The sequence below is a fragment of the Phoenix dactylifera genome, chromosome 8 (genome assembly GCF_009389715.1).
Source record: "Phoenix dactylifera cultivar Barhee BC4 chromosome 8, palm_55x_up_171113_PBpolish2nd_filt_p, whole genome shotgun sequence".
NCBI lineage: Eukaryota > Viridiplantae > Streptophyta > Magnoliopsida > Arecales > Arecaceae > Phoenix > Phoenix dactylifera.
This window is the reverse complement of record NC_052399.1, coordinates 28,526,742-28,551,761: the sequence shown is the minus strand read 5'-3', so window position 1 is coordinate 28,551,761 and position 25,020 is coordinate 28,526,742. Positions and strand designations below refer to the sequence as shown.

Sequence of the window (25,020 nt, the reverse complement as noted above, 5' to 3'; positions counted from 1 at the left end):
TATTTAATATACTTCGTGTTTTTTTATTTTGAAAAACCCTCCTCTACAAAGCATAGTCCGTTATTTGTGCTTATGAAGTAGTTCCTGGCATCGAAGATAATCTAAAGCAAGCATACCAATAGATAGCTAAGATATCAAAACACAACTTTTCATCAATTGATGTAAAAGAAAAAAAGGCAATTACATATAATGATCAGAAAAATCAAATTACTATGCAAAGTATAAGTTCTTGTAAGTTCCAAAAACCACGTGCTTCGATGAAAAGACAACTATGCCAATCTTAATAAGTAATGGAGCAAATACAGGCATGACACAACCTTCAGTTCTAACAAATAAAACATGTCTAATAATAAATAAACAGTACGAAAGATAGATTAAAAAACCAGCATTTTTCTGCAAAAAAAAAAAAACGAAAGAAAGAAAGATCAAAATGACAAGGAAAATGACTGATAAAAGCATGTGAACATATGATTTAATGCTAAACTCAAACCAGCATTCTAGGGAACAAAGCACTGAACTTCGCATCTAAAGATCCCAGCAATAAGATTATGCATAACACATTGTACCGACACACAAAAGGAGATTAAAAACAATATCAACCAATATAAATAAGCTCAGAAGTTAGATTTAGGGCCTAGTATTAGGTGTCAAAACCAGAAGCTTCCCTTGCCACACTGTTAAATTCATCCTGGATTCACATCATGCCAAATCGAGCTTTTCCATAAAATAAATTATGGTCTATCTGAAGAATTTCATAAGATACCTACTGAAAAAAGAGAGAAGAAAGTTAATGTATCAAGAATCTAATATGCCATGCACCTGCCACAAATACAACCTTAGGATGAGCAGAAGCCTTGCCGTTCTTCCTGGATGACTGGGTAAGACGAGTAAAATCATAAAATCTTAAAATTCAAGAATCCAAAATCACAAAGAAAGGATCATGACAAGATTATTATGCTCACCAAAAGGTGGTGCTCTAACCTAATCTTTCTCCAAATCGTGCTGATCTTGAAGAACTATGCCCAAGAATCCTCGGATCCATCGAAGATACAAGAATCAAGAATCGCAGAAAAACAAAGCAAAAAAGAGAGAGGGAGACGGAAAGAGAACTTTGGTTGTTGTAGAGGGAGTAATATACAAATCTAAATAATTTAATAAGACACCTATTGAAAAAAGAGAGAAGAAAGTTAATGTATCAAGAATCTAATATGCCATGCACCTGCCACAAATACAACCTTGGGATGAGCCGAAGCCTAGCCGTTCTTCCTGGATGACTGGGTAAGACGAGTAAAATCATAAAATCTTAGAATTCAAGAATCCAAAATCACAAAGCAAGGATCATGACAAGATTATTATGCTCACCAAAAGGTGGTGCCCTAATCCTTCTCCAAATCGTGCTGATCTTGAAGAACTATGCCCAAGAATCCTCGGATCAATCGAAGATGCAAGAATCAAGAATCGCAGAAAAACAAAGCAAAAAAAGAGAGAGGGAGACGGAAAGAGAACTTTGGTTGTTGTAGAGGGCATGCCCAAAGATAGAGTAATATACAAATCTAAACAATTTAATAAGACACCTACTGAAAAAAGAGAGAAGAAAGTTAATGTATCAAGAATCTAATATGCCATGCACCTGCCACAAATACAACCTTAGGATGAGCAGAAGCCTAGCCGTTCTTCCTGGATGACTGGGTAAGACGAGTAAAATCATAAAATCTTAGAATTCAAGAATCCAAAATCACAAAGAAAGGATCATGACAAGATTATTATGCTCACCAAAAGGTGGTGCCCTAATCCTTCTCCAAATCGTGCTGATCTTGAAGAACTATGCCCAAGAATCCTCGGATCAATCGAAGATGCAAGAATCAAGAATCGCAGAAAAATAAAGCAAAAAAGAGAGAGGGAGACGGAAAGAGAACTTTGGTTGTTGTAGAGGGCGTGCCCAAAGACAGAAGAGTAATATATAAATCTAAACAATTTAATAAGACACGTACCGAAAAACAGAAAAGAAAGTTAATCTATCAAGAATCTAATCATATCCCAAAGACTTGCCACAAATACAACCTTAGCATGAGAAGAAGCCTAGCCGTTCGCACTGGATGACTGGACAAGACGAGTAAAATCATAAAATCTTATAATTCAAGAAACCAAAATTACAAACGAAAGGATCATGAGAAGATTATTGTACTCACCAAGCAGCAGTGCCCCAATCCTTCTCGAAAACGTGCCGATCTTGAAGAACTTGCCCAAGAATCCTTGGATCGATCGAAGAGGCAAGAATCAAGAATCGCAGAAAAATAAGGCAGAAACGAGAGTGGGAGAGAGAAATGTACCTTGTTCTATGGTGCTTGTAGAGAGCATCCCAATGCTTTGTAGGGGGTTTTTTCGTGCGTAAGGCACTCCGGATCCCAGGTTGTGAGAGGAGATGAACGGCTTGAAACGGAGCGGATGAGAAGGCGACGTTGGGAGGTGGCGCCTCCGAGACGGAAAGGAAGATCGTCGGCGCCGGCAGCAATGGCGGTGGCGGAGAAAGGGCGCGATCGCCATCTACGGTTTTGGCCTCGCGGTCTCGCTCCAACGGCCGTTTCAATTGCCTCACCGATGGATGGGGCTATATATATAGGGCTCGTTTGGTTCGCTGGAAGCATTTTCCTTCCTAGGAATATGATTCCTGGAAACAAATTTCTAGGAAGAAGATGCCTAGAAAAGTACTTTTGGCATGTTTGGTTGACCATGAAAAAGTGACAAATTTCCAAGATGCTTATGTTTGGTTGGCCATTCACTTTCCTAGGAAAGTTATATATAATTTCTATTATGCCTTTAATAAAAATTAGGTTTTTAATGCCTCTTTAATGCTTCTTTAATGCTGAAGGGACTTTTTGGAAAAAAGTAAAAATTGAGTGATTCCCGCCTTATGGGAAAGTAACTTTCCCATGTTTCTCATGGGAAAGACTTTCCCATGAAATGTGGGAATCACATTCCCATGGGAATACAACTTTCCCTTCTCTCTCCTTTGAAAACTCCAACCAAACAAGAGGCATCTCATTACTTTCCCGTTGACCACACTTTCCCCCCTTCTTTTCCCGCGAACCAAACGAGCCCATATAGATAAGGGCAAATTGCGGACTCCGGGTTACTTTAGACTTTTTCTTTATTTTTTTTAAAATAACGTTAAGCAAATTTTTATATAAGTCCCTAGTTGAACTACAAATTAATTACAAAACCTACCGTTAGTGCTTTTTAAAAGTATTTTTCAAAAAAGTACTTTTGGCAAAGCTAAAACAACTTTCCAATTTTTTTTACCAAATACTCTTATTTCATTCAAAAATACTTTTAGAGGGTCAAGGAGCCTAAGTCGGTGATTTACCTATATATATATATATATATATATATATATATATATATATGGCACATATGCATGTATATTGACGAGTGTTCTATGAGGAGAAGTTTTGCCATTCTTATTAGACTAATTCTCATACCTTCATTCATAGTAGAGTTGGTGCAATACTTGAGGGTATACTACCAATTGAGCCAATTCGGCAGCTGTGTTGAATTAAGAATGGCAATGTCATAACAGCAGATCTTGATTTAAGAGCAGCAACCCCATTTGATTATGGCTAGGATTTCCAGAGCCCTCAGGATTCCTTGATCCTGGTCCTATCTATGATGCACAAGCTGCAGATTACAAGGCTTTCTTATGTTCAATTGGTTATGATGACAAGACGTTCCTGTAGAAAATAACAGGAGATGACAGTGCCTGCTTTAGGCCTTTTATTTTTTGGTGAACTATCCGTCAATTACAGTACCAGAGTTTAAGGTAGGGCGACCCTGAACTGTCTTTCAAGCTCTACTGTCTTTATCAATGTAACTGTGATTCCATAGGTTCTTATTTTAAAAAGCTAATCCTAGAGGATAAACTTTACAGGGAATTTTAGGGCTGTTGTTCCATCAAAGGACTGTGTTTGGGTCATTACCATGAAAAGCCCAAAGGAAAACCCCATTGATAGTCAGAGTGTCATCTTCCAACAAAGGCTTGCTATGATGAATTGCCCCTTGCCCCATTTTCCTTGGCAATGGGATCCTTGCAGTAAGAAGAGAAGAAAATATGTAAAGCAGTGAGCTAGTGTTTCACTGAAGAAGTAGTTACTTGCTAGTGTTGATACAACAAAGAAGTTCTGTTATTGCAACTCCCACACATTGGAATCAAAAGAATATTTGTACACAGTTGAGTTTAGCTCGGAAGGTTATCCATATACTTTTTATGCATCTACTCAAAAGGATATGCATGTATTTTTCTGACTCACACATTATGGCTTTTATCTGCATTTTTTTACATCAGAAAATATTTATGTTCCTCGAATTCAAATACTCTGTGAATGCAAATGAATATCTCATTTTGCATAGTTCTTGTAGGCACTAGTAAACCAAGTATAAGGAAATATTTGTTTTGTTTCTTTTTGGTTGTTATTTTGTGTTGGATATGTTACATGGAATCATATAGCCTATGACTTGCTTTAGTATAAAAGGGCTAGTTATATATGTTAGGGTTTTTAATTGAAAAAATAAAAAGAGATTCTGTGAGCCACCATTGTCTTCCTCAAAGGCCTACAGGCATGTTTGTGAGTTTTGCTTATTATATGTGGGTGGCTAAACCATTTAGTCAATTCTGAGTTCCAGTAGTTCTGATTGAGATAGTCCTCCATTGGTTTATTGTTTCTGCTGTGGAACTTTATTAGTGACTGACTTTTGAATACAAGAACCCTCTCTCTGAGATAGACTTAAGGGTCGATGGTATGGTACTATGTCGACCTCTTCCAGACCAAAAAAGAGGTTCAAAAACATTACGAATTTTTCAGGCGAAAAGAGAAAATTTCTGGTAGCTACAGAATATTCTGGTGATGGTAAACGATAGTCAAAGAAGCATCAATATGTTTGTGAAACCCCAAAGGAGTAGAAGGAAAAGTGATAATAGAGAGAGAGGAAGGGATTGAGACAAACAGGAAGCTCTTCTTGTGATGGGGTTCGCTGGCCTTCATGTTGAAAGCCTTATGTTTTAGTTCAGACACTGGTACTCAGGTTGGACTTCTGTGTGATTTTTTTTGTAGGTAGGATTGGGCCTAACTGCCTAAGCCAACCCAACCTAGGATCATATTTTGCTTGTAGGACGAGTGAAAATAGTGGTATGACGAGTGAAAATGATGGATTATACCGAGGTAAATGGTATGATGGGTGAAACTAGCCTTCTTTTGGCCACTGGCGCGGTAATTTCCATGCAGGCTCCAGGTCAGCTACCGGTGTCGCTTCTGGTAAGACGTCAATTCTGCGTAGCGTCGAGCTTACGAAAAACAGTGACTGCCGACCCCTGGAGAATCCAATGAATTTGATGGACAACATGTTACCCATGGTTAGTAAATTAAAACCATAAAACTTCCCTCTTCTTCTTCTTCTTTATAGACCATATTCATAAAACCTCTTCTAAATGATGAGCAGCAAAGGAGACGACCCAGTCTGACACTTTGTTTACCTTGTAGTACACATGGGTAGCTTGAAAGGAATAGCAGTCTCTCACCAGCCTCTAGCTAGATATTTTTGAGCAATGGATGGTTGTCGCTCTGTCGCTCTACATTACTGATCCACTCGATTACCATAGCAGTCTCTTCAACAAAGATGTTATTAGCCCCTAGGATACTTCTTGCGTATGTGGTACCCTTTCATGTTGCCTTGAGCTCCGCTCCTATAATAGTCATGTCATAAGTACGTTGTCTACCTGCAGCAATCAATCTGAAGTTGTGATCCCGGATCACAAAATTTGCCTCTTATCTGTCTTTCTTTGTCGAGATACTACCATCGAAATTCATCTTGAAATAATCAGGAAGTGGGAGCTCCCAAGTGGCAAGAGTAGCTTACAAAAAATCTTTTCACAAAAATTACGAAAACACTGCTAGTACGGCAATACACATCACCTCAGGATGGCACTACCTCCAACCTTATCAGGTCCCAAATAATTATTCACTTTCAGAGCCCACCTAAAATAGCCTGCAATTATTCATGATATTTATTTGCTGTTTATTGGGTAGGGTTATATAATTAGAGGGTTAGAACTAATTCTTGGAAGCAAATTAAAAGGTTTTCTTAACTAAAAAAAAAAGCAAATTAGAAGGTTTGAAATGTACATTTCAAGAGGAAGCCTGTTTTGGCAGAGCCGCACTTGAACCATTTGGGATTTCATTAGCTTTGTATGAGAGGCTTCATCATTGCTCCTAGATTTCAAGTCTAATAAAACCAATCCAATGAGATTAAAAAAAATGCATCATATCACCATTTACCATAAGCTCCAAAGCACAATCACTAGCACAGAGACTAGCGATAGCGACAACATGATGGCAGCCATGAAGAATAAAAAAAGCCTTATCATATCAACATGATGCCAACCATGAAGCACCCAAAAATCTACGATGAAGGGTTGAGCACAAGTTTGGCAAACAGACATTAGGTGGTGGATATTCTTGGCAACCCATGAAAGGAAACAAAGTCGAGGATTAAGTGAGATTGTGGTGGGTGTTCCAATTAAACAAATGTTGTCTAATGGGGCCACAAGATCCAGGATAAATAAAGGCATTTCAGGGGGGAAAGAAAGGAAAAAAAATCACTAAGATTAAAAGATAAAGCAAGTTGCAACTTAGTAGTTGACCGCACCAAACCCGATAGCACTAGTAAAATGGTGCACAAGAGAATTGAGCTGGATCTACAAGCTTTTCTTACAATTCTAGGAATCTGCATAGAAAATCATTAAGCTTCTTCTTTGAGCAATTAAAAAACCATCAAGCTAATGAACAACATTTTATTCAAGGTTGCAATTTTTATTTGGAAACTTGAGTTAAGCCTCTCAACTTAAGTTAGGTGCAAGGATGTATTGAAGTGGCTGAAATATGCAATGGGACTCTATTTTCAAAATATGCAATGTAAGAACTCAAATTAACAAGTCAAATATCTAGGATTCCAAAAACTGCCATCTTAGTGGCTGAAAGTATATCATAAAAAAGTAACCTGTTGCAAATCTGCATCACCATGGCTTTAATTGAAGAATTTGGAGAGCGTAAACCAATCGAAGATATGGTTTTATTGAATCAACAATTCTCATTTCTTCCCCCCACCCAACCAATTATAAATATCAAGAAAAGCAGATAAGGTTAAAGACAAATGAAGTTTTTCTATTACACAAAGATAATGTTAGCTACGAGACAAGTTTTCTCAATAAAAAACTACGAGATTTTCAGATTAATTAAACAAAGAAAAGAACTCAACAAGACAACTCACCAATCCGAACAGCTCAATAATTGAGATTGTCTCCAAGTCCAAGCAATGCTTCACCTGCCGTAATGGGCGAAGACAAAATCCCAAAGACAACCTCCCCCTCCTCCACCACCATCTCTCCTTCTCGCCCACAAGACCAGTTTGAGCTGCTCTGTGATAAAGCAATCCATTAGTGTCTTCTTCCTGCCTCTTTTACCCACATACACACATACAGAGAGCAGCAGCAGGAACAATCAATGGCAATAAGATGTTCTTGTCCTGCTGTCATCCTTCCAAGGGGTCAGACCAAGAAGGCGATGCCAAGAGCTTCCATGCTGTGCCACAGCCACATACAACCCAGCGGAGCATCAGCTTCTTCATACAAATTTTTCACAGCCAACAAGGTCTGGTTTCTGATCACAACCCAAGAAATAATGCTGTTCTTTAGAATCAGTAGAACTGTAGAAGACTTCCATGACTTTGTTCTAAGATTCCTCTATCAGGTTTTCGAAGACCAAGCAATGGGGATAGTCTGCTACACGGATGGAAAGGGAGAAGTAGTCTGCGAGGGGTACGACGAAGGTCCAAGATTTAGTCCATGGTCATCGAAGGACACATATCACCAAAGGTATATCCCAAACAAGATAGAATTAATTGAATCAGTTTCAGTATTTTCGAACAAATGGTTTTGCACTCACTTTGCCCCCTCTCGGACTTGCACAGGCCCGGCGATCATCAGATTCCCAACTTTCGACTAATGAAGCTTCAAATCGGCAGGGATGATGACTTCTACTGAATCATTCACAAGCAAAACTAACACTTGAATATGAAGTTAAATTTGAGTCCTGTACAATAGGTAAATGGGTCTTCTCGCATGGAAAAGTTCCGAATCCATATCAAGGTATCTCTATGGTTGTATCTTTGAATCGTAAAGATGGATGATTTACTAGACATGCAAGTTTCAAAATGACATGCTGGTTTCTGATTATAAAGTTCTTATGTACATAATATTAGCCTATCTACAAAGGATGAATTGTGTATGTTTACATTCATTGAATTCCTTCACTTACACTCAAAGATCTTTTTTTTTTCACCTATTCTTAGTAATAGAGTGGCAAACTTTTGCTAAAGAAAGATGAAGCTCAGGTGTTTGTTGATAAAATCTATACATAATATTGGACACTATCCCTCTTTCAATCCAAACTTCATAGCACCCAAGAATTCAGAGTTTACTCCATCAGCAATTTGGGATGGGATTACAATAATTTTTTGGGCATCATTTTCTTTCACCTATTTGGAATTATCATTTCAAAAACAGAAAAGAATATGCTAGTATCTACTGGCTTACTTGTCCCACTCCAAAGTCTCTTCCTTCATGGAGTAAGACGCGGTACAGCAGAAGGCAAGTTTTGAGAGGTTTCCGAGCTACACCCCTTTCTTGCCTCCCCTTCAATTTGAGAAGGTCTTCGTCGTGGTAGGAGAAGAGGTATTGTTGATCGTCCCACTAGATTGCGTTAGTAGAGGTGCTTGCTTTCGATCATTTGATGCCATGAGGGAGGGGCACTGCTAATCCCATCGTGGGAGTGAACTAATTGAATCAGGACTTAGCGAGTTCCATCCGAGTTTTATTTTTTTTTTAATAAATTTTTTGAATATATATTCTTTTAAATATAAGAAATTATATAAATACTTTCGTAAAATTACTATTTACATGCATACTCTTTTAACTCTTATAACTTTTTTCTGCATATCTATCCATAAGGATATTTCAGTTATTTTAGTTGTAAGCCATTTATTTTTTAATAATGTTAGATGGTACGATACATATATATATATATATATATATATATATATATATATATATATAAGAATATACATGCAAATAATAATTTTATAAAAATATTTATATAATTTTAATTATTTAAGAGAATATACATGCAAAAAATCCTACTCAATTTAAGTCGTGAAGGTGAAAGTGCAGTTTAATAATTTCAATTATTTATGGGTTTTGGTATGAAGCACTGCCAAAAGTCAATTATCACTTATTCAATTCAACCTTGGTAATGCATGGAACAGAAATTTTTCAATTCTGTACCTTATTTTGTATCAAATATTAAAAAAAAAATCTTACATGTTATACACTATATGGTCGCACATGCTACCAATCACACCATAGCAGTATATTGGGATGACTGTTCGACTGGAGTCCCAAAAAAATGAGCGGTTGTGATTGACGGCATACAAATCCATAATATTAATATTTAGTTTGGTTGACATGATTTTTTTTTTCCCTAGTGGCTCTCAAAATGGTCCATCTATCACACCTCAAAGAAGACCTCGACAAGTCCTTTCATGCAAATACTGTTGTTAAAGAATATTTCAATTTGATCGGGTTGACTGAATCTATGATTGTTTAAATATTACTAGAAGGACAAAGAGGTGAGTCACCTGAATATTCGAATGATAGTTTGGCTTCTCACTGAACAGCAGCAAGCACAGGAAGATAATAATATTTTAGCCTTCCAAACACAAGCACATATAGTTTAAAAGGTTCAGGAGATGAATGCAGCAGCCAGTGTATTCAACTTATAAGCTCGTAACAGGGACACTCATCATTAGTTTTTTGATAAGTTACACTAGTGATACTCTAATTTATCACAATAACTTTACCTTAAATAGTGTTCTTCTATAGACGGCCTCACAGATCAAGTTTAATTATACCATGCTTCTTGTGATCTTTGCTGCAGAAAACAAGGTCTCATCTCTGTTCCTTCCAGTGCTCCAAATTTCTTTTCTGTTAATGGTGTTTTACAATGCTGGAAGCCTAGCTGGGCAAGGACCATTCCTGCTTTTCTCATCAATTAGTCGTAAGAAACTATCGAGAATTCAAGACCAGAAAACATGATCACAGAAATGTCATAAATTTCACATAATGTTTTCACATGGTATCCATGCAGAACAGCCGAAATCAAGATCCCTGCTTAAAATGCAAGTTGAAAGCATGCAATCATTGTTAACCAACAACTAGATCATTAAGCTGCCCCCAACTCGCACGGTCGATCTGGATCACACGCATGCGAAGACATGAACATGTCAAAAATGACTCAAGAATGAGCCAAAAACAACTCCTAACAGGGAAGGTGTCAAAGAAAGAAAAAGACTCAAGAAAATAAGTATATTAACTAATCATTCCATCCAGAAGTTTAAGCTCAGGGGGATCGGCCAACAGTGTATATTAGGCTTTAACACCCATAACCAAGTAAAAGAAATGCAAACACATCCAAAGATGAATGCAAGATCAACCTGTTATATGTTATTGCATTCATTTTAATGTACATGTATTTATATCCCAGCAGCAACACCAAAAACATATCCATTAAAAACAACGGAAAAGAAAATCACTTTCTGCTGCCAGAAATCCAAGGAGCAATGCATGCAACTGAAATTAGGAGAAAGACTAGGCAAAAGAAGCATGTAGTAATGAACTAATATTACTGAGATAGCATTGGAACAGCATGCCAGATTTAAATATGTATTATTTCCATATATTGCTGCAAAAAACACATGAACATAATGTACATATCTCCGGCAGTTCTTTAACACTATGCCTTGATTGAAATTCTCATGATATCTAACCGCCTTCTGCATCTTTAAAAAATAATTCACAAATGTAAGCAAGATTACAAATGAGAATGCCATCTACAAATCTACACATACAAAATGAAAAAAGGAGATAAAAACATGGAAAAGGAACCCAAAAAATGTGGGCCATCTATCATCAAACATCTCAAAATATACAAGACAAATATCTCATGACTCTTGAGAGGCACCTTGCACATTATCCTGGCCAAGGTCAGACTGTTCAGATAGCGACTTGCCTGGGATGGCAGCAGGAGGTGACCACTGATCTGGAACCACAAGAAAATATGCAGACATTGCTTTTCTAAAACGTTTTTTGTATTGCTTGGGTGAAATCACAGTTGGAGATGCATTTTTTGGCCCGCCCAAGAAGCCTGAAGCTTTCACCCATGTCTCTAGGTGCTTGTCCCATGTGTACTGCCTCATAAAATCAATAATTCCAAGAACCAGTTCATGCTTCTCCTCATCTACCCCCACCAGTAAAGAGTAATCCATGACATCAATAGACTGCAACAATATCGGTAAGAGAGATCAAAAAACAACATATGACTACAAGAACCTTTGCTTTAAGAAGGTATCTACCAAAATAGGATATGACCTTCAGTAACTTACAGTCACTCCTGATTAGTTGGCTGAGGCAAAAGAATGTTTTCAGGCAAGTACTTGAGAATATTTTTTTTAAAGGACTATTTGAGGCTTGTTTGCCTCACCCAACCATGATGCTCTAAACAAAGCATTGAGGCTAAAGGAGAAGATATAACAAGTGTAATGATATAAAGAAGCTCTTGCAAGATGCATGATTCATACCTTATATTACACCTTGTACACTTGAACATTTCAAAACCAATGGATGAGAAGAGATTTCCAGTGTCTCTCTCTCTCTCTCTCACACACACACACACACACACCAAAACATGCATACATATGCATGTATGCATTTATACATGTACATGTCTATGTATATGAATACTTATGTATATATGTATGTGCGTGCACGTGGGTGCATGTATCTTCCAATGCATTTTTGTGTACTGCTGCATGTGGATGGTAAAATATATAACACTCACCTTTTATCATATTTGTTTTCAAATGAACATTCTATGACTTCTATATGTACTCATAACAAGAAAAATCCATAAGTCTCCTGCCTGTTAGTCACAAGAGCCTTGATGATGTACCTCACATCACTACCTCTTCAAACAATGCTTAAGATAGATTCATGTGAAAATGGAGGAAAAATTCAGCACATATCAAATTTCAGATATATGGAAAAAGTCACTAGGAACTTGGGAAAAGAGCATAATTTCTCACTAAACCATCTAAAACGACCAGTTGCATAGACAAAATAGTTTTTATTGATAATTTAAAGAATTGCAACCATAAAGTTAACCAGTCTTGCCAAAATCCGAGTATAAATCCACACTCTTCCCCAAAATAATAAATGAATAAATAAACTGTAACTAGTTGCAAATTAATAATGTAAAATCTAATATAATAAAACAATCATATAGTATGGCAATCAGGAGTCCTACAGGTCTATCAACACCAGAATAATACAGCACAAGTACAAATAGACAAGCTTTTGAAAGTTAAAATTGACCTTAGTTGCCAACAAAGTATCAATTGTCATCAAAGAGTATAAAACATGTCCCTCCCCAGAGTATAATTTTCTATAACTTTCTGATTTCTTAAAATCCTCGAGTGTGAGTTTTGTTCCAGCTGTCACAACAGCATTCTTTAATACACTAAGGAGGCCCATTATATAAACAAGGTAAGTGAATAAAGAGCCTATTCTGCCTTATATAATATAACTGATAAACGTAATAATTAATCTACTTACTGCTAGAAAGGAAGTATCATTCCAAACAGCTCTTTCAAGTAGCCGCTTTGCCTTGTTTCCCATAAATATTGGAGAAGTTGGCATTGCCTCAATCAAGTTCTGATCAAGGAGTACTTTGTTGTTACCACTTGAATCTGGATTATACCGCGACCTTGAAGATCCCTTAAGGTCATACAGCCTGGTCACATTCCGTCGAAACAAAAGATTCTCCATAACCAGCAAATCCATCCTCGACTCCTTTCCACCCTTCAGGTGCTTAATTGTCACCTACAATCAAAACACCAATGAAGCAAACAATTACCACTCAGCAAGTAGTTAAAAAATTTCAGAGAGCGGTGAAGATACAAGAGCCAATATACAAAAACGGCAAGGCATTGATTCAGATAGAGGTGGGTAAATAGTGTAGCTTACGAGGACATGCTGTTGACAAAAAGTCAAGTTAATCAAAGACCATCTTTTAATTTTCCATAAATTTCTATAATGTTGTTAACATGACAGGACTTGATTCATCTATTACCAAAAAAATGGCCAAAGCTAATATTCATATGCTAAAAGTTGTGAGAGATGTTGGTGTAGATCTCAGAAAACATGCACCCTTGATTTGGCCATGAGAAGAATTTCACATTTCTGAGCATCAGAACCAACTGGCCAACTCATGCATGACACGAGCACCAAGTAAGGTTTTCTTTTTTTGCAAAAAACAAAAAAAGGGGCGCGAGTAGGGGGAGGGATGAATAACAATGCTTGTAGAAAGATTGAAAGAGAGAACCCCTTTTTTCCTTTACAACTTCTATGTACATCTCCATCAAGATGTATATTCATAACAGTTATCGGTCCTGGCCAGTCCGTTTGTTCATACCAATCCTTTTCTTGGGAAAAAAAACATTTTCATTGTCATTGCTGTCTCATAATTACATGTCCAGTACTGAGAGGAAACCCAGGAGGATACTAGTATCAAATGATTCAAATCTTTCTAACAATGGCCCATAATAAATCAATAACTGACATTGCTTGATTAAAATAACTGAGGAACAAAAAAAAATCCTTTATCCTGTAGAGGCAGCACAGTGAAGAAAAAATGGACAATAAAGGCAAAAAAAATGAGGCCAACAAAAAGCACTTCCAAGGGAGCAACAAGAAAGCCACCAAGGCAACAAAAATTTAAACAGCCAAAATGCTCTGTAAGCTGTGAACCACAAGCATTCAATCGACAAAAATTAGCCCCAACCTCCACCAGGATTAAAACTAGAGAACTAACTAATAGATATGCATATGTCTGCAGCTGGATTTTCCACGTTGGACACACCTTTCCTCATCCTGGATTCAAATCTTACCACAAATACGTGGGAATGTCATCACTTACCAATAGAAAGAACAGGTCAAAAACAAGCCACAAAGTGGAACATTATTCCTAAGATTATACCTCCTATTTTGAATGGTGTTTCTCCAATAAAAAGCAACCAATGCTCTACTCACAATCAACATCAGCAGAACTTTATGAACACTGGCCCCACCATCTAGATAAGCTGAATTATAAAGCTTCTTTGCATGCATATCATTAAATTATTATGCATATATCATTATTAAAAAGATTACTCTGTTGGAAAAATACAGATAGTTGCACGAGTTAAAGATCGCATGATGATATCTGTATGGCAGGTGATGGATATACAATGTAATGGAACATTGCCGATGGAAAGACAACAGCAAAATACAACATATATTCCCAATCTGATCAAAGCAGCCAGAAGCAGAAAAATCAAATATCTTAAGTTCACTATTTTTTGGTGCCATTGGCACGCAACAATCTTAAAAGAACTCTCCTAAGTGGCCACTCTAGACATTGAATATCACCCATCAATATCTAAATCATATGCATCTTTACCAAGAAAATAAGTTGACTATGCTTGACTTTCATCACTGCACGCAATTATTTATCTGAGAGTCCTAATATATCCTGAACACTAACAAATAAGATTTCTGAATATGCAACTATGATCTGAGAAATTCATGCATGCAAATATGCATGGATGAATATATGCATTTTTTTTATTTCCCATGTCAGATCATTCTCCATTCTTCCAAATTCAAATTCTTTTTCCAATGTGGGGGGAACAGAGAAGAATAACAGAAACATAGTTACCACACATGAAATATCTTAATAGAAACTTTTCTCTCATCAGCAGAAGCACGAAAATAGGCTTATGCGTATACTAAAGATAATAGATAGCAAAGTAAACTCAATAAATAAAAGGCTCTCCAAGTAAAGAAATGAAAACAATGAAAAAGCTCAAGAAAATTGATACCTGGTAGATGCCTAGAATCTTTGCCAAGCATGTGGGACTTCCAGTTTTTATTGACTCAGAGAGATATTTAAAATACTCTGGAGCAAACTTGATAAATGATTCTAGCTCTGTTTTTGTTACTTGCTTTATAACAAACCTATCGTCCAATGATTTTGCAAAAAAAACATTGCTCTTTCCACCCTGTGCTCCCCATTTCTTACATCGACTGAGAGACCTTACAAAACCAAGCTCAGATGGACAACAAATTCTCCTCAAAGCCTCAAAAGATTTTGCATAATAACAAGTCACTGTATATTTTGCTTTTCCAAGTGGCCCATCATCCCCAAAAGAGACTCTGATGTGCATTGCTTTTGTAGATGCAACTGGATCCAAAACTAGGGGGGCCCTGCTTCCAGACAAGGATAAAATGCTTTCATCAACTGACCCGAAACTTTTAAAATTTTCTGAGGAAGCATCATCAAATGATTGAAATGGTTGAAAATTTTCTGAGTCATAGTTTGGCAATGGAAATGAAGTATCCCCGCCATCTCTTGCTTTTTCCCACTCTTCAGACATCTGAAAATGATAATCAGGAGATACAAGCGCATATGAAATGATACTCGTCGGTTCATCATCATAAATCGGGATGACAGTATCATTCACCCCAATGGGAAGAAGCAGCCTCGCTCCGCCCTGACACACCAAATCCCGGAATGAAGAAACATAGAGAGGATTGTACTCACTCAGAACACCGAACCTTGGAGCACTGCCTGAATTCTTGTTGATATCACGATAAAAATTTACAAATGGCATTTTAATAGAGCTTGATAGGTCCTCTGAACTGTCTCTCCACCTGGCAGGCAAAGCAGAGGCAAATAATTTAGTTGTATCAGCTCGACTTTGTTCTTCAGAATCTTCTAATACTGACACTGTAGTTTCAGCTTCTACAGAGGCTGATCCATTGGACATGCTTGCATCAGCAAGTGCAGGGCCATTTTCACCTCTCCACTTTGCATCCAAGGTGTCTGACAGATCAGCCATAACTGGGAACTGCCCATCAGAGACGACTCTGCGGACACCAAGCCCAGGTTCCAGAGGGTCCAGTTGGTCACCTGCATTTATGCTGGTAGCCAGATTACCATTGCTTCGTTTTCCATTAATATTAGCCTTCTCATGATTTCTTTTCTGCTGACTTACATTAGGCTGGTTAAAATGGTCAAGCCCCTCTTCATGGTCAGTTGGACATGTGCTGCCCACAATAGATTCATCACCTCTGGAACTGGGGGAAGCAGTCTCCAGACGTATGAAGCTTCTTTGCAACCTGGGGGCTGTATTGAAATCCACTAGCTTTTCAGTACAGTTGAGCTTCTCCTTATTTCTTATCATGAAACCACTAAGCACTTCATGACGACCATTATGCGAACCAGCAGCATATATTAATCTTTGATCCCAAAAATATGACTGAAAAAGTAATTGCCTTCGTAGTTTATTGACCTCAAGAATATCAATTGAGGGTTTTCCCTTCCTTGTCTCTTTTTTCATTATTTTCTGTATAGATTCCTGAAAAGAGTCAAAGTTTCTATCAGAATCTGGCTGCCGACAGTGGTCAATCATTGACAAGATGACAACATCATGAATAAAAGCATGCCACTTCACCTCGAATTCTGCTTTTTCTTTTTGTAGAATTCCTTCAAGTTCTACGATGGCTCTTCTTAACTCTGAAACTTTCATGTTTCCATCAAGAGACCCTGTCTTTGGCTTTCTCTCTGAAATTTGGCACAGAGCATTGAGTACCTCAGTGAAGAGAAGTTCTGCTGCTTCAGCAACCTGCTTCATTCAACTAATATTGTCAGATACAAAACAACAACAACAAAAAGAACGGTTGACAAATTTTTTTTTTGGCAACCACTAAAGGGGAGAAAATAACTGTTATCACTAGCAAGAGACCTCGTTTACTTCTTTTTCTACCCACTCCTGATGCTGGTAATTAAAATCAAGTTTTGGAGGCGGCAGGTAAACGGAGTGAAGATTGATTGGCGCATACCGAAAGCAAGCAACCATTCTCCCAAATCTGCTCATGTAAGGAAAATACCATATGCAATGAGTGACAGGGGATAATGATGATTGGAGATATGGAAGACAGGATAGAAGAAGGAAATACCCATAAAAGCGGAGGCAATCCCTGTGGAGAGAATGACCACAGCTAGCTACTCTACTCGCAGCAGCATGATTTGAAAAGCTGAGCTCCAAAAATTTACCAAAAGATAAACCCCAGGCAGCATCAGACATCACGACTCTTCGAGTTGCAGGAGGAAGCCCATCAATCCGAGGACAGCGTAAGCACCTGTGCCACATCCATATTTTGCCATCTCGTTCTCCAGGCAAACTAAACTCTGTCAGCTTCCTAACAGATATTGTCAGACTGCCTTGGCGATGAGTATAACAATGAACATGAGCTTCCGATGGCATCTCACAGGAACAACACCGGTAACTCTGAGACAAATAGCAGCTACAATCAGTCCCATAAGAGGCAAGTAATTAGTAAAAAGAAAATGTATAGAGATAAACTTTAACCCTTTTTCCCCTTTATTTGTGAATGTTCAGATTACTAAACTTTTTCATCAAAGGGAAGAAAGAAATGCTAACCTGGTCAAATAGATGGTCACGTAAAAATCTTCCCAGAGGCTTGTCAAAGTTGCCATAATATTTGATACGAAATAGATGCGCACGCTCACACACAGTCCCTTTCCATACACAGCGGGAAGAAAGGGAAACCAAAAAGCTCTGATGATCAGAAGGAGAAGGGAGGAATTCCTCCATTGGACATATATGCTCATCCCTAAGGCTATTATCTTGGTATGAAGTTCCTAGATCAGACAAACCTGGTTGCATTTTTATCATCTTTTCGGCATCCATTTGGGTATTCTCAGCCACTACGCCACCTCTTTCTAAGGTCTCCAAACTGTTGTGACAGCTAGAAGGATTGGTAGAATCTCGAGTAAGTGGCTGGTCATCAGTTCTGACGGTTTCTCTATCAACACATTCCATGAAACCCACTTTGTTCCTCACTGATTTAGCACAGGAGGAAGAGTAGCCAGGACAAGCATTCAGCTGCATTGCAGTGGGGAAAGCATCCATACTATGTGGTTTGAAAGCGTGTTCAATAAAGTTAGTACTTTCAACATGAAAGTCATTCACATCAATGGATGGAGGATAGGTAGAGGCAGACTTCACAGTTTGGGAATTAAGATTTTCATATGAGTATGGTGACACCACTGCTTCCACTTTTCCAAAGTTGCCGCATGTTAAGTTAGAATCGGACGTATTGGTTCTTTGCACATCACTACCAGATTGGAGCTTTCCAGCAGAAGGGATAGTGAAACCAGGTATTGTAGATATGGACCTGTCAGCACTAGATGGTTTATCTGGCAGTGCAACAGTTATGGGAGACTTCAAGGGAAGCTCTGGAAGAGAGGCACCTTCATCTGCAAGAAAAGATGTTTCCAAGGCCAAGTGATAGGCTGCAAATACTCCATACTGGACAACATGTTTAACTTTCTTCAACTCATCACCATTAGCACCCTTAAGCAAAATCTACAAGAAAGAATATGGGAAACAATCAGATGGATGAAATTTTACTGTATCTGCATCCAAGCAAATTTATACAGTACGTTTATCTGGTCTATCCTTAAAAGCATCATAAAAAATAAGTTATGAATGACATATGCTCCTACTCACCATAAGTTACAGAAAGCTCGACGTATTAGTGCACTCAAAAAGTCAGATAATTTGAGTACCAATTATAATTTGGGGTGCACGTATATATTGTAAAAAAAAAAAAGCATCACAATGCAACTTCTATATAATTTTCACCCTTTTTCAGTTTAGTTTTTATTTGAAACTAGCCGTAAAACTGAAATCAGAACTCAACTTCTTCATCCCAGTTTAGGACCACCGCAGCTGAATTAACATTCATGAATGATATAAACATGAAGACAAGAAATAGCAAGAATAGCATCACAAAGTTTCAGGCTTTTAAACTAAAGATAAGACCAACATGTCTAATACAAGTCTGTTAGGATAAATGTGAGAGTTTCTTTCAAGCAGTGGAGCACAACCTTAATGTAACATCTATCAGATTCACAATTGAATGTATTTTCTCAAGAAAAGAGTATGGATAGTCCATATATTCCTAAAAAATTGTCACTCAGCAATTACTCTAAATCTATTAGCCACCCAAGTAGGACAGACATAACTGAGAAAGGCATAAAGCAAGATTTATGGTGTCATAGAAGAAATGCTAAATACAATAATTATGAGGACCCATGCAGATGGGTATTTAATCCCACATATGTTGTTCGTTTGGTGACCTTAGAGGGCCAAGAAACCTAAACAGCACCTTCTAACTATTCGTTTTGGGTAAGGTCCTAAGTCGTTACAAATGGTATCAAAGCAAGCCCAACACATGGCTCATGAGGACTAGGAAAGACCGTAGCACGAGCCCTCTTGGAATTGATCACAGACCATTTGTAGTATTTGTGATTGAGTTTGACTAGATTTGGACCTTTAGCCTCACGAGAATACTAGGGCTTAAACAAGAAAAGTATGTGGGGGCCCATGCAGGTATTTGTTTAATCCCATATCAGGCCAAGGAATCCAAAAAAATACCTTATAGCTAGCCCTTTTGGATGAGGTCCTGAGATATTACAATAACAAATAGTAACTACACATTAAGCAAATCCCAACAAAATAAAATAACTGATTTATTTACTTGTTTCATTACAAGTGATTAAGGGAAAAAATTAAAAACATTAGTTGTTGTAGACATGCAAGTGCTTACGAAATTTATTGGAATTTAAAACTACTTATGACATCACAAACAAATCCCATTATTTTTGAATGATCAAATAAATGAGGATATAATTATTAAGTATGAGGATCTAAAGTTTGGAACTCACGGTACAACCCAAGGGCTTTGGGCATCCTTCGAAAAACATTAAAGTCTTGAGTGCTTTCCTCCCACCCTGACCAGCACTTCCATGCTCTTCAAAATATTTCTCCACATGGAACAAGTCACAATGTCCTAGCTTCGGAGATAATAGATGATCAATTGAAGGGACAATCTGAGCACCAGTACAGCGAGCTATACGCTCTAAAAGTGGCCTTTTAATATTCAAAACAAGTGAAATATTTTTGGCAAGCAGATAATCTTGGGCAAAACGAGACACTGATTTCTCTACCAAAAGGACATTGGGATGGTGAGCATCTATCTTTGCAACCGCCATCTTCAAGTGATCCATTTCCTGAACAAAAAACCGAGAATATCTAAGAAAATGCAAAGATGCATGTCCTTTCTTCTCTCCCTCAAGACCAATAAAAATACAAATACAGAAAAGAAAGAAATAAAAGGAAAGTAAAGGAAAGGGGTAAGCTGAAATAAACCTGCTGCAACAATGTATCAAAACTTGACAGCAGATTTGTTACTCGCTGATATTCAAGAGCTCCTCCCAGGATTAAGAAACGGGGCTTTTCTATTTTTGATGCCATACGACGATGAGCCACATTCTTCTTACAAACAATTCCTTTCACTGCCATGCTAGAAAATTAAGTAATAGAAGTGTCATGAGCAATTTATCACTTCACAAATAAGCAACAATAACATGAATTTAATCATGGAATGTGCACGAATAAGACATCAACCTATATTATTACAAGTCTATGTGGTCATGTCACAAAATAGGAACTAGAGATGAACCTTACATTTGCTTCCAGAATCAATAAGTAACATTAAACAGCAGCTTATCCAGCCAGATAAACACAATAAGGTCCCACTCAATGACATAGATCAGAGTTCACCTAGTAAAATTCTATAACTGCAATCATCATCAATGAGTAAGTTACCTGTCACTGCGGCGGCCACTAGCTAGGCATTTAACTTTCACATATCCACCAGGATCCATTCCTCCTCCCTTGCTAGTGTCTGGCTTAAGAAGAGTTGCTGCTTCCCATGACAAAGATGTAATTATCTCCAACCAGCTCTCCTTGCCATATTCTTCACCCATGGGTAGATTTTCGACCTGAAGAAGTTGAGCTACCAAAGCCCTAAAATGTCCATCAAGAATACTTTTCATGGCCTTCCTATGCTCCTCACTTGATCGGACTCTACTTCTGTAGTCACCACTTCCAAAACTGGTTGATGAGCGTAGATATCCCCACTCTCCTGTAGCATCCTCCTCATCATCATCATCAAATAGCGTGGCTTCTCTATCATCTTCTGCATCTTCAGGGTCAGGAGGGAACCAAAGTAGTCCATTATTCTCAAAGTCCACAGGCTCTGCATCTACACCTTTCATGCCATATATGGAGGATGAAGCATTACATTCATCACTATTATCAAGGCTTAGTTCTTCCATCTTATCAACACCTAAAGCAGATTGAAGTTCTGTATTATCACAAACTGAAGAGCAATTGTCTTTAGCATCAACAGTTTCTTCTGCAGGATGGACATTATTAGACCCATAACCCTGGTCAACTTCATCAAACTCAACTGGACCATAATAGTCATCAGAGTTCTGCAAACGTCGTGGTTCTGAATCAGAGCGGCATGCACCATACTCATCATCATCATCATCACTCCTGTAACCGAAGACCAATGAAGCATAAAAAATGCGAAAATCTAGACAGCATAAACAGACGGACAGCCTAAAATCATATTTGGCCCAGAAATTTGTTCATGATGGTTTCACACAAAAGAGAGATTACATTACAAGGTTTCTTCCATCAACTCCTAAGAGGAAAATCTGGAAAGGAATACCATAGTAACATAATTTTACATAAGATGAGGTCTATATCAGCAACTTTTTCAGAAGAAGAATCTGAATGCAAGAATAACGAAGACTATACAGAAACTGGGAATATACCTGCAGAAATAAAAAGCAAAGGTCCTGACAGGAAGGACTGATAGCATAGTGTTTTTTAGAAAACTGAACTGCTAAATTTTCAAATGAGTAAACAACATCATTGCATTAAGTGTTCTAGGATATTATATTCAAGCACTTGTAGGAAGAGGTGATGAATTACCAGGTAGAAGGTACCATATTAATGTTAAAAGTCAAAGTAAACAATTTCTTGTAAGCATAGGCCATTAAACATTTATCGACTGAAAAACTTGGAAGCAGACCTATGTCATATTTAATTTCAGAGTTCTGTAATGTTGAAGGTTCAACAGGCAAATGATGGTGTCCATCACTAGTTCATTGGAAAGGAAAAAAAGGGACAAGATCTAGAAAACCATTGTCAGTGCCCATCACCTATAATTATAAGATGACAAAAAAATTAGCAAGATTACATGGAATACAATACAAAAGTCCAAAGAACATGTTAATACTTGCAAAAGGTAAATGACTCCTAGTTGTCATAATCTCATGTAAACCTTCATCTCTGAGAAAAATAATGTGAAGCTTTTTAATCAGTGGAGTGGGCAACGTAAGGATGGAGCAACTCTAGTTGTTGGTTTACAATTCCAATTTTCTCAGAATGAGAATACCATATTGCACTTTGAATTAAATTCATCACATCCAGATATCTTGGATGTGGATTTATAAAAAAAAAAAAAACTCTCAAACCCGCACTACTTCTTTCTTCTTCCACCTCCCCGGCCAAATAAAAATACCTTCCATTATACTTCCTAACAATGCACAGATAACCTATTGATATGATAACTAGCATCCTTATGCCCTTGACATGAATGTGCGTGTGCATGTGTGCGTGCATGTGTGTTTGAGACAAGAGGGCAAAGATGATACATCCATCAATCCATACATACATACAAACAAATGAAAACACATACATAATATGAACACAAATCTAGATGTATCTTAAAACACTATAAGAAATGGAACCACAAGCATGCAGATGGATCATCAAAACAACATGGTTGCCTTAAATGCATAATTAGCACACTGTAAAATTGTTAACTAAATCAATTGAAGGGAACAGAAAATTCATTCAGTCTCGTGACTATTAGAAAACATACCTGTTCAAGCAAAAGCCAAAATGATTACAAGAAGTATCTTGTCCATCCACCATTGAGTCCATGTTCCTTTTTGGCGTCAACATATCTTGCTTATCCAGATAAGGTTCCATTTGAGCAGACTGACTGAGACTAGGACCAGAACCATATGGTCCTTGCTGATAAAGTCCAGTAGAATATGACACAGAACCCACAGTCATAGAACTGCTGTTATTAGTGCCACTGGACTTGGTACTGGCCAAACTTGTGGTTGAAAGGGAAGGACTGAGGACTGGACTGGATGGATGAACTCCATTCCCGGCTGCCACTACCTGTGTTTCCCATTGCTTGAAGCAATAGTTGCAAACTCGAATCCGCTCCCCATCCTCCCGGGCATTCTTTGGTTCATCAGATGTCACTGGAACGGCATTTGAAGTACACTTTGCACAGAAGACCCGCCCACATAGACGACAATGGTGCCTACGGTTGAAGATAGTGAACTGTGAATCACACTCATAACATACTCTACAGCTATGATCGGGCATCCAAAAGTCCCTCGACACATTAGCTGGTTCAGTCCTTCGAGGAATCAAGGATTTCACTGCATGGAAGAGATCGGAGAACCTTTTATCAGGGGTTCCCATCTACGGGCTCTTTCAAGCCAATTCATTCTGACTTACTCATCTGCAGTTCGACAACTCGCCAATTCGCAGACTTCCTTCCAGTATTTAAATAATCTAAGTAAACCAAGAATTCCAGTGTGATTTTTCATCTGCAAGATCAAAATAACATATTAAAAATCCGAAGTTTTAGAAAGCTCATGCATTCTTGGGAGTCGAGAGTAAAAACACTAAATTCACCTGCTAAATCACTCCACGGTGATGCAAATGGTTTTCCTTGAATTCCAGATCCATCACTGACCTACCACTTCCTACTCCAAAGCCAATTAAAACTTCGGTAAGAATCCACCAGAGTCTTATAGTCGGACAACACGACAGTGAAAAATAATCGAAGGACGATTCTCCTTCAAATCCATAAAGATATTCGTAACAAGCAGCAAAACCTCAGGAATCCGATCCCGGAATTCAATAAGAAGCTAAACTGAAATCCTCGTCCAAAATAGGCCCAAAATCCAACACAGAATGCAAGAGAGAAGCCCCAGATTCAAATTAGGGCAATCAACACATCGAAAGCACAACATCGACGAACCCAATAAAGTTCGGTACGAAAGGGCGAAAAAACATCAACTACTTCGGGTCCAACCCCAGAAATCAATCCAAGCGGCGATTTAGGAGCTCGCACAACAGCGTCAAAATGATATAAATAGAAAGAAGGAGATCAACCGGCACCTGTGAACCCCTAATCTCCGGAAACATCCTGGCGAATCTGGTGAACCCCCCAACCGAAAGTCACGGGCACCGAAACAATAACGCGGGGAAAAATCAGCACGAAAGAAAAGAAAAAAAAAAAATCCCAACTTTGCTTCTCTCTCTTCCACGCCTCTGCTTCCTGCGGCCGAGAGAACGCGAGCCTGATTGGTTTTTTTTTTTTGTCAGTGTCTTGCCAAAAAAAGAAAGAAAATTACATTTTTGACATTGCTTGTATATAGATATGAAAATATAAGGTCTGGTTTCGGAGCGTATCTTTCGCGCAAAAGAATGTTTTTCCTTATTTCATGACGTCAACCGTCGGATCGTTTAATATCTACTTTCAGATCTGTGCAGATAGATGAAAGATAAGATTGACGTTCCCTAAAAAAAAAAAAAAAAACAATCGTTCTTCCACGCGAAAGATACAGCCCAAAACCTCTGAAGGGTCGTCTAAGTATGCGATCACTTTAGTGGGCCCAGAGACCACACATTGTACGTGAATGGGCGTTATCGTGGGCCCGCGCATTTGGACCAACGCGACAAATGTAAGCCATCCACCGTCAGGAAAATTAAATACTATTA

General features: G+C 38.0%; 2 protein-coding genes and 1 long non-coding RNA gene across 7 annotated transcripts; 1 reads left to right on the top strand and 2 right to left on the bottom strand.

Annotated features, from left to right (window-relative positions):
* Positions 1–1,154: 1,154 nt before the first annotated feature.
* LOC120111679 lies at positions 1,155–2,574 on the bottom strand. Its single transcript, XR_005513128.1, has 3 exons — positions 2,331–2,574; positions 2,190–2,252; positions 1,155–2,100 (listed from the first exon to the last, which is right to left on the bottom strand). It is a non-coding gene; the product is annotated as an uncharacterized LOC120111679 (long non-coding RNA).
* A 4,760-nt stretch (positions 2,575–7,334) lies between these two features.
* LOC103712576 lies at positions 7,335–8,345 on the top strand. Its single transcript, XM_008799134.4, has 3 exons — positions 7,335–7,697; positions 7,797–7,921; positions 8,017–8,345. Exons 1-3 carry the CDS (start codon positions 7,551–7,553, stop codon positions 8,087–8,089), a joined length of 345 nt encoding a protein of 114 aa, XP_008797356.1. The 5' UTR covers positions 7,335–7,550; the 3' UTR covers positions 8,090–8,345.
* Positions 8,346–10,814: 2,469 nt separating this feature from the next.
* Positions 10,815–24,592, bottom strand: LOC103712574 (1-phosphatidylinositol-3-phosphate 5-kinase FAB1A-like). 5 transcript variants are annotated; one of them, XM_008799133.4, is made up of 14 exons: positions 24,418–24,592; positions 23,929–23,999; positions 23,749–23,840; positions 23,093–23,669; positions 20,959–21,693; positions 20,500–20,653; positions 20,016–20,360; positions 17,704–18,651; positions 17,219–17,550; positions 17,005–17,128; positions 16,714–16,887; positions 15,079–16,617; positions 12,773–13,039; positions 10,815–11,439 (listed from the first exon to the last, which is right to left on the bottom strand). In XM_008799133.4, exons 3-14 carry the CDS (start codon positions 23,750–23,752, stop codon positions 11,104–11,106), a joined length of 5,535 nt encoding a protein of 1,844 aa, XP_008797355.2. In that variant the 5' UTR covers positions 23,753–23,840; positions 23,929–23,999; positions 24,418–24,592; the 3' UTR covers positions 10,815–11,103. The 5 variants fall into 5 exon arrangements, with proteins under 5 accessions (XP_008797355.2, XP_008797354.2, XP_008797352.2 ...); XM_008799132.4 differs by having other exon boundaries at positions 23,929–24,592; XM_008799130.4 differs by having other exon boundaries at positions 23,093–23,840.
* Positions 24,593–25,020: the final 428 nt, after the last annotated feature.

Bases quoted from the DNA above. Each gene is read 5' to 3' on its own strand.
- LOC103712576 (XM_008799134.4), top strand. From the start codon at position 7,551: ATGGCAATAAGATGTTCTTGTCCTGCTGTCATCCTTCCAAGGGGTCAG. The intron at 7,698-7,796 runs GTCTGGTTTCTG...TTCCTCTATCAG, and splicing joins AATTTTTCACAGCCAACAAG to GTTTTCGAAGACCAAGCAAT. The intron at 7,922-8,016 runs GTATATCCCAAA...GGACTTGCACAG, and splicing joins AAGGACACATATCACCAAAG to GCCCGGCGATCATCAGATTC.
- LOC103712574 (XM_008799129.4), bottom strand. From the start codon at position 23,712: ATGGGAACCCCTGATAAAAGGTTCTCCGATCTCTTCCATGCAGTGAAA. The intron at 21,694-23,092 runs GTATGTTTTCTA...CTTCGGTTACAG, and splicing joins TTTGGCTTTTGCTTGAACAG to GAGTGATGATGATGATGATG. The intron at 13,040-15,078 runs GTATCAATTTTC...TTTTGATTGTAG, and splicing joins AGATTCTAGGCATCTACCAG to GTGACAATTAAGCACCTGAA.